The sequence below is a fragment of the Fundulus heteroclitus genome, unplaced genomic scaffold, assembly GCF_011125445.2.
Source record: "Fundulus heteroclitus isolate FHET01 unplaced genomic scaffold, MU-UCD_Fhet_4.1 scaffold_63, whole genome shotgun sequence".
NCBI lineage: Eukaryota > Metazoa > Chordata > Actinopteri > Cyprinodontiformes > Fundulidae > Fundulus > Fundulus heteroclitus.
Genome location: NW_023397066.1, coordinates 886777 through 896640, shown reverse-complemented (window position 1 = coordinate 896640; position 9864 = coordinate 886777). Strand labels below are relative to the sequence as shown.

The 9864-nt window shown below is 39.3% G+C and overlaps 1 protein-coding gene across 1 annotated transcript in view; it reads left to right on the top strand.

Annotated features, from left to right (window-relative positions):
• The window catches only part of LOC105924460 (golgin subfamily A member 6-like protein 22), an 8132-nt gene extending 1187 nt beyond the window's left edge, over positions 1 to 6945 (top strand). The window contains exons 3-4 of the mRNA XM_036133521.1: positions 3805 to 4033; positions 5901 to 6945. Of these exons, the coding sequence (XP_035989414.1) occupies positions 3805 to 4033; positions 5901 to 6247 (576 nt within the window). The 3' untranslated portion in view covers positions 6248 to 6945. The remainder of the gene's footprint in view (positions 1 to 3804; positions 4034 to 5900) is intronic.
• The last annotated feature ends 2919 nt before the right edge of the window (positions 6946 to 9864 follow it).

Genomic DNA, 9864 nt, shown 5'->3' with positions numbered 1-9864 from the left:
GCTTTTTTTTTAAATTAAGAGTAATTTTCATTTGAAGGTCCTTTTATGGGGGCCGCCATCTTGGTGAAGAACAGTACTGCCTCCTCCCAGTTTGTGACGTCAGGTCGCGGGATCGACTGTAAAGCAAGTCCCAATGCCCTATCTGTCCCCTTGTAAATAAATATCCGTTTTCATGCCAAAATATTATTAACCTCTTAAACAAAGATAGACATGGTATTAAGCATTTAAATTTAAAGTAATACTAATTTTACATTTTATAGACATAAAAAGACAACAAATAAGCATTAAAGTACGGTTTATGGGTTGGGTTCTGCAATGTTATAAGATGAGTATAAAACTCATCTTTAGAACCAATCTCTGCTCAAAATGGTGATCTGCACCGCCTAATCTACTTTCAGCAGTTATCAGTTATTGCAACCGTAAACTGTAGAAAATACGGGCAGAGCGGCTCCTTCTGAGTTCTGGATTACATCAAGGAGTTGGAGGCCAGACTTCAAAAAGTGGATTTGTCTGCCACACTTTTTAGACGCTACTGTGCCTCTGATGACCAGATCAGATTCTACACCAAATTTCCTTCTGAATGTGTGTTCCGGATCTTCTGGGAGTCCATTGCACCCTCTGCATCACGCCTGGTGTACTGGACCAGAGCACAGAAACAGTGCAGTCTGAAACGTTCTCAGCCTACAAGAACCACACCACTCTGAAAGGGCTGATCGGAGTTGCTCCCTGTGGGTTGGTGACATTTATTTCAGCGTTGTACACAGGCTGCATCTCAGACAAAGAAATAACAAAGGTCAGTGGAATCCTTCCTCTGCTGGAGCTGGGAGATGAAGTCATGGCAGATAAAGGGTTCCTCATTCAAGACCTCCTTCAAGAAGTTGGAGCCAAACTCATCATTCCACCATTTAGGCATCCTGGCCAGTTCAGCAAGAAAGAGACAGAGGAGACCCAGACCATTGCTCGCCTGCGGATCATTGTAGAGCGAGCAATCGCTAGAGTAACGTGCTACCACATCTGGGATTCTCTCACTTTAAAAGGAACTGTCAATCAAATCTGGCACAACTGTTGTGTTTTGGCTAATTATCAAGGCACATTTTGTGTTGCTGACTAAATCATTTCTGTATGTTAATTGTTGTAGTGCTATGTAAAAAGTTATTTAAATGACTAAACTAACAAAAATGTATTCAATAAAACACACTTGAGCAGCATACTGTACTTTTTTTTTTTTAAGTGAAATTGCAAGGAAAACAAATCAAGTACAATTTACAATATCTAAAAACAAAAATAACCTTGACTATTTCATATTTTATAATTGTACACCATACTGATTTAAACTATCTTGCAAATTAATATTTATCAAATCTAAACAATAGTTGCAAATACTTAAGACAACCAAAAAAAAGCAACTTTAGAACACAGGTTACAAGACAACTGCAGTTAAAACAAATTTTTGTAAATTATGAAACTGTCTTTTAAAGAAATTTGCACATCTGTGTATGTTTCATTAATACCAACTATTTACAGTGATTCACACAGCTTGAGATTGAGTATTTGAAATGCAAAGGAACAAAAGGTTAAGTTACACATTTTATCATTCTTGTTGCATTGACATAAACACATCAATGAAGGTGTTGAAGTGAAATAATTCTAGTTTAGATTGCATTTGATCAATGAAAGATTCATCACGCCACACCCGCTCAACAGTTATTGTTGTTAGCGTGTCCGTGACAAAGTCGCACCATTCCCATCCGGTGATTGCCAGCTGACCCTGTACCTGCCAGTAATATGCGTGTGAACTGTGAGTTTAGACTTTTAACCAACTTGCAAATAAAACTAAATGATAGCAGTTGGGCCTGTATTTTTTTTCACTACCTAAAATAAATAAATAAATAAATAAAGTCCAAAAAATTATAATAAATTATATTTGACACAAGTAATATTGAGATTACAACAAATTTTATATGGCTCTTATAAAATACAGGTGGTAAAGGAACAGAAATGGCTGCACGACACAAAGGAGAAATAAATTGTTTACATAAATATAGCACTGTTCTTTTAAGATCATATATATATATCAGTATATTTAATTTAGTTTATGTAATATATTTAGTATATTGTAGGATATGATGTACCATAGGACAATGTGTTCCACTCTTTTTTTTCTTTTACCTGTGTTCTTGGTCTGTGCCATCTTTGTAACTCACTAGTGCCGGCCAGTGCAGCAGGAAGATTTGGCAGCTGGAGTTGGGAGTAGTGTGCAGTCTGGTAAAGAAGTGCAACTACATGATTGCAAAAACCTTTACCAGCTGCACAGTTGTAGGAATAATTCAACAATTCTGCCTTTTCTTTTCCAACACACAATGATATCTAAAACAGAAAAGTGTTTTAGCAACAAATGTATACATCAATACATATAGCATGTTTAGCTTTAAACACGTGATAGATTTTAGTTTGAAGGTAAGGTTCAACAACAGCAGAAAGAAAACACAGATTATGTTGCAACCGCAACAGAAACGTAAAACATATAGTAACCACTGAAGAGGAAAATGTCAGAATAAGCTCTGAGTCATCCAGAAGTCGTACATGAAAGTTCTTCAGCCATCAAATATGAACAGGAACTCAAACCAACGAACAAGAGCCAACCGGCTTTCTGACTGTTTCAAACCTGCAGCTTGTGTGGTTCCTCATTTTTCTTCATGGATCTGAAGCATCTAGCTCTGACAACTACCTGTCCCTCGACAATATTTGACACTACAGGCATGCAGAAGTACAGCATAGTTTCAACATCAAGCATCATCTAGTGTCTCAGAACTAACACAACATTCTAGCATGCTGTTTTTCACAAACTTTAGTGGCAAAAACATTTCACAATGTCAAAATATATCTGAAAAGTTTAAACTGGCTGTCTCCAATATTCCACGTAATTTAGCAAACTAAGTTAGGCTTCATTACGATGTTTGTGTAGTTCATATCTTGCAGCTAGCGGTTAGCTCGCTAAGCTACGTCTTTTCTTACCTTGATAGCTGTGGATATATGTCTTGTGGAAGAACTTGTATCCTCTCACAGATTTGTTGGTGGGGGAAATCACCGCTTCGATTTCCTCCGCATCTGTGAAAGAAAGTGCTGGCAAATTAAATAAGGACGATGAAAAGGACCGGAGGAGGAGAGACATTTTTCAGAGTAAAACAGGAAGTGCCCCAGCCTTTCAGACGCAGCTTCCGGTTGTCGTGAAAAAGGTCTAGTCTCGCTCTCATGTCATCTTGAAGACATTCTTCTTCCAAATGTTGGTTACAGACGACATGTTTTCTCTCTGGCCAGAAGTTCGATGGCAAATCTTCTCTCTTCACGTTGGTAATCCAGCAAAAGAGCCCGTGGTGTATCATGAATCGGAAAGGTGAAAAAACTGTTTTTTTTCGCTTTGACCCGATGTAATGGAACATCCAACTGCCATGCATGTGAGCATTGTTGCTTTAACAATAGCTCTTGGGAATTTCAATGGTGAAGTCCTCTGGAAATCCGAAATTGTTGATCGCAGCTGTGTAGAACAGCTCCTATTGAATTGGCTGGTAAAGCGCGGTGCCTCACCGCACAAAGACGTCACAGGATGTGATGTCAGGCGGACATTTTTGCCCAAATTTGAGCAAAAATGGCAGCCCCCATACACAGTGATCTAGATGACAATTTATGCTTTGATTTTCTTATTGATTAACGCTAAATTGATTAAATCACCACAAAAGTATTAGTTTTAGCTATAGCTAATGATCCACTGATATTTCCTTGTTGACCGGACTTTTCCTTTAACAGGCCCTCCAAAAGGCAACCGCTGGGGAGTCTGGAAAGGCGGAGCCGGGGCCGTCTGGACAACTCGATCTCCCAGAAGATGAGGAGTCATCCTCATCTTCTGAGGAGCCTCCAAAGAAGTGGACAACCATATCTGTTGTCTCAGAGGTTGAGAAAACCATCGTCCGCTACGAGGAAAACGCCAGACGGCTGGAAAGCTGCTGGAGACCCCAGATAAAGACCACCAGAATCGGTATGAAGCTACAAAAAGTGTCTGATAAATCAGTTTGATCAGTTTCTAATCTGAGCTCTCAGCTTTCCAACCACACTTCAGTCTCTGAGGCTCCGTTCACACCTGAAACTAACATCCTCCCAGTTCTCCTCAGCTGCTACTTTCTAGCTTTAAAGATGAAAAAGTGGCCTAGTGGTTAGAGCACAGAGCTTCGGTGCCAGAGGTTCTGAGTTCAACTCCCACTGACCGCCACTCTGGGTCCCTGAGCAACACCTTTAACCCCCAATTGCTCCCCAGGCGGCGCACAGTGGCAGCCCACTGCTCCCCAAGGGGATGGGTTAAGATGCAGAAGTGAATTTAATAAAGTTCAATTATTATTATTATTATTATTATTATTATTATTATTATTATTATTATTATTATTATTATTATAAGGTAAATACAGTTGATTGAAAAAATAAAGGAAATAAAGCAGAGATTTAAGATGACTTATGTACAGTCAAGGTGACTTGCATACATATGGATTTGACATTGTAAAGTCTGATGGCAGCAGGAATGAATGACCTGCTGTAGCGCTGCTTTCTACAAACAGCCAAGTATGTGAACACATAACTTAATCTGACTTTCTTCCAGTTAGCTTTCCATTAAAGGAGAAGTCCGGTTAAAATCAGAATTCAAGCTGCTGAAAGTACTTTAAATATAAAACTACTACATACTTTGCAATAAATTATACGTTTTATTTTTAATTAAGAATCATTTTCATTTAATCATGTTTATGTGGAGGAACCCATCTTGGTCAAGAATAGTACTGTCACCTCCCATTTTCTCTCTTGGCATCTCTCACACACCCCTGACTGCTTCCGCTCATATCTCTCCGACCGCACTCAGTTTATTCAACTCAAATCTTTCACATCCCACCCTTCCCCTGTCACTACTGGTGTCCCTCAAGGCTCAGTTCTTGGCCCCCTCCTCTTCATCACCTACCTCCTTCCCCTTGGCAGTATTTTTCGCAAATTCAACATTAATTTTCATTGTTACGCGGATGAAACCCAGCTTTATTTATCCAGTAAACACACTTCCTCACTCCCCCCCCCCCCCCTTGTCCCTTACTAACTGCTTACTTGAAATTAAAGAAATTAAAGTTTGAGGTTCACCTTAAAGTGATAAAACCGAACTCCTCCTTGTCGCCACCAAATCCACCCTATCCAAAATCAATAGTTTCTCACTACCCATTAACAACTCCTTGGTCTCCCCCTTCCCTCAGGTCAAGAGTCTGGGTGTCATCCTCGACTCCTCCCTATCCTTTCAGTCAATAAATAGCATTACCCGGTCTGCATACTATCGCCTTCGCAACATTAACCGCCTCCGTTTCTCCCTCACCACACGCACACTGCCTCTGGCCTTATCCACAGCCTCATCACCTCTGTCCTGATTATTGTAATTCTCTTCTTTTTGGCCTCCCTCACAAATCCCTCCATAAACTCCAACTTCTTCAGAACTCAGCAGCTCCTGTCATCACTAGAACCCCCTCTTTTCGTCATATTACTCAAGTGACCTTGAGTGTCCAGAAAGGCGCTGATAAAAACATTTATTATTAAAAATCTCCTCAAATTAAAGTTTTAATTGTAAAATTTTGCGTAATCTTGTTGTGATGCAATAAAATTTGGATTTATTTTCAACTTTTTTGAACATCTTTACCAGGGCTGCCAATTAGTGTGGAGGACACTTTACCCTGCTAACTTCACCTCCTTTTAAATGAAACGTAACAATTTAATTTTAGATAAACTGTGTGACGCCTTCAGTCCAGGATCTCCAGGAAGAACCAGGCTGATGCATGAGACAGTCATCAGTTGAATTATATTAATGATCTCTTTCTTTGTCCCCACAGACCTCCAGAAGCCACATGTCTCCATGGAGGAGGAAGCTTCTTCCATCCAACAGCTCTGCAACCAGAGGAGAAGGTCCAGTCATGACCAGGAGGAAGCAGAACCTCAGTGGTCTGAAGAAGAACAGATGGAACCAGAACCTCCACTTATTAAAGAAGAACACGTGGAGCCTGAGTCTTCATGGGTTAAAGAGGAACAAATAGAACCAGAAACACAGATTGAAGAGCAAGAGAACCCAGAATGTCCACGGATTAAAGAAGAAAAGGAAATATGTGATTCTTCAAGGCTCAAACATGAACAGCAGGATACAGAAAATTTAGCAACTAGAAGGGAGCAGGAGGATGTCTGAAGCATTTTATTGGATGGATTAAAGAAGAAAATGAGGAACTAGAACCTCCACTGATTAAACAAGAACATGTATAGCCTGAGTCTTTATGGGTTACAGAGGAACAAATCAAACCAAAACCACAGACTGTAGAGCAAACAAGCCCAGAACTTCCACTGATTGAGGAAGAAAGGGATTCTTCAAGGCTTAAATGTAAAAATCAGGATCCTGAACATTTACCAACTAGAATGTATCAGGAGTATGTCTGCAGCAGTCAGGAGGGAGAGCAGCGTATCCAGAAGCAGTCTGTTGCTCTAATGGAGACCTTTACCCTTCAGGAACATGAAGGAGAACCAAGAACTGAGCAGCTTTCCTTTCATATCTCTCCTGTAGTTCAGACCAAAGACCAGGAAGGAAGCAGCTCCATTGGGTCAGAGAGTCAGTCTTTCACTGACACTAAGAAAATGTCTTTAAGATGTGATGTTTGTGGAAAGTCTTGGAAGAAGAAAAGTCATTACAAAACCCACAAAGGTGAGAAGCCTTTTTCCTGTCAGACATATGGAAAAAGTCTCAACTGGATTATTTAAATGTTCACAAGAAAATCCACACAGGTTAGAGGCTTTTTTTCATAAGGAATATTTTGACAAAGCTTCACTTAAGGTGCCAGTTTGAATCTCCACATGGAGTGAAAACAAGAAGTTGGATTTTTTTTTTTTTTTTTACTTTCACAAAGATTTCCAAGTACAAATACTAAAGTTCTTATTAGTAGTTTTCCATCAGAGACCCTCTGCTGCCACCTTCTGGATTGGAGTCTCGTCTTTTCTATAAAGTTAAAGTCTGCGTTAAAGATCTAGTGGACATTTATTCTCAGCTAGCGTGTGTAAAATCTCTAGAGTAGGATGTGAGGGTATCAGTTCTGCTGAGGCCTTTCAGATTTATCCAATTAACTGCTGGCTGCAATTATTAAATTTGATTACAAGGACTAGCCTTGGGTCAAATAGGGTCTGGTACAGCAGGTTAATTCTACTGCTTACATCTGTTTTCAATAGATGTCAAATTCCTATTTTTATTGATACTTGTTTTTGGATCCATGTTTACATTTTTTATTGAAACCTATTTCAATAAAATTCTTCTAGTTGGAGACCAAAGGATACAATTCAGCTCATTTTCTATTCATTTTATGGTGTTCATGATGGTGATGATGATGCATGGGATAAATGTTATCAGCCAAGGCTAGGCTCCCCATTTGTCAAGTCCATAATGGCTTTCATCACGGTGAAGACCCAACTCACGGGATGAGATGATGACAGCGTTTCAAATCGCTCTGTTGGATCGCTTGTTTCCTAGAATTTTATTGGTTATGAAACTGGAGGGTTTGTGATGTTTTCAAAGCAGAACATGACCGACAAGAATGAAGAGTCAAAAGATTTTGCTGGAATTTACTGAAATCTTTTTTTTTTTTTTTTTGTTTGTCTACAAAAGAAAAATAAAACCAGGCTCATTCTATATTACAGACAAGGAAACAGCCTGGAGAATATTATTTTAAGGGCGCACCTTACGGATGATCCAGATAAAGTGCCATGTGACGACGACGTCTCAATTTTTTTCAGCAGAGATGTCGGCAATTATTTTGGCATTGCAATGGGTGCTGCTGGAGGTGAAGCCTAGTAAGGTAGTTATCTGTTCAGATTCAATGTCTTGTTTAACCAGAATTATAAGTGGAAAATCAGAAAATGTAAAGATATTTTAGATGAAGTTGATTAATAAATGGAATAAAGCAAAAAAAAAAAAAAGTATTTAATTCACATTGGTTTCAGCATATAAAGGAATTGTAGGTAATGGAAAAGTAGATAAGTTGGCTAAAAATGTTAAGGCAAGAGAAATTGAACATGATGTCCCAGTAAGTGGAGCAGAAATAACTGTTTTTTTATATAAATTTATTTTATATAAATATTTAAGTTTTCAAGGTTTAGAACATACAGATAAACAAACAGACAGAACCCAGAGCACAGATCATACATAAAACATTCCAGTGGAGAATTGGTGTACACAAATGTATACACAGTCACATACATGAGAATACATACACCCATTAGGGGGCGACTAAGAGGAGAGTCTATGAAAAAGTTTGTTTAGCTTAATCTAGTCTGTGAAAAGTGTTCCAGGAAGGTATTCCAGTGGTATGAAAGTGTCTTTAGAGCCTTTATGAAATCTTTCCATCTGTGTTATGGACATCATGTCCGTCACCCAAAGGTGAAATGAAGGGGGAACAGACCTCCTGTCCCTCAGGATTATACGGAGCCCCTAAAGGGACATGGAGGAAAAAAAAACTATTGCGAGATCTCGCAATAATTATTGCAAGATCTCGCAATAGTTTTGCGAGATCTCTCAAAAGGTTTTCCTACATCATATATATATATATATATATATATATATATATATATATATATATATATATAGTAATAAGGTCTGATGCCTTCACGGAGTAGATGCAAGTTTGGAGAGACTAAGTCGCAAAAACTTGGACGTGTAGACCTGTATCTCTCTGTCTTAGAAAAATAACATTATAATATAAACAATATCTTTTAATCTTACTTGTGAAAAGTTAGCCCTCGAGCCCTGATGTCAATAGTCCGTCGATTTAAACAAATATACGCCGCCCAGTGCTGAGGTATCGTTAGTGTGTTCAGCTTGAATCAGCAGGTTAGGGTAGCAGGTCGACCGCCCCAAGATGGCGGCCGTAATTCCTACGCCGCGACAGTCAGTGTGGGGTCTACTCTTATATTATGTCTATGGTTTTATCCTTTTTACTTTGCACCTCCGCTGTTGTGTGTCTGTTTTACGTCCGGTTCACTGAAGTAGGAAAACTTTTTCTTTTAATCTTTTAAAATGTCTCTCATTAATGTCAAGTCCATGTCTGTAGCCAAGTACGGATTTAATGTCTTTATATGTCAGGCCAGTACTAAAATAGAAATCAATAAACTTCTCCCATGGATGACGTGTTTGCGCCTCCATTGTTTTGTGTCTGTTTACAACTTCTTTTTCTATTTAATGGCGGTTGGCAACAACTATGTGGTGACTAACCAGTAATGAGTGTGGATCAGGTCATTTGTTTTACTTCCAGTTCGCTGACGTAGGAAAACCTTTTGCGAGATCTCGCAAAACTATTGCGAGATCTCGCAATAGTTTTTTTCCCCTCCATGTCCCTTTAGGGGCTCCGTAGGATTAGTCTCTTGGCAACAATCAGACCCAGTTCTAATGGTTGCCGCATTGTAGCGAGTATAGTCCCCTGCATCCGAGCGCATCCGAAAATTATCAGAAATGTTACACCTGTCACACACTGGGGAGACAGAGGGATAAATCTTATGCAATCTGACCTTTGAATAGTGTAACCGATGTTTATTGAACGCGAGTGAATTCTGGAAAGGCATCTGTTCCATAAGGGTTAAGGGATTGTTATCCCTAGCTCGTTTCCCCAGGCCTCCCTGATTTTTGTGGTGTGTGCCACCGTGCGGTCACCAAGTAGATGTACAATTCTTGTAATCAGATGTCTAGAGTCAGGGGGACTCCCAAGGATGTCAAAAACACCGTGCTCCCGTGCAAGATTATTGAAGTTCTCAATTTTTGACTTAATGTAATGC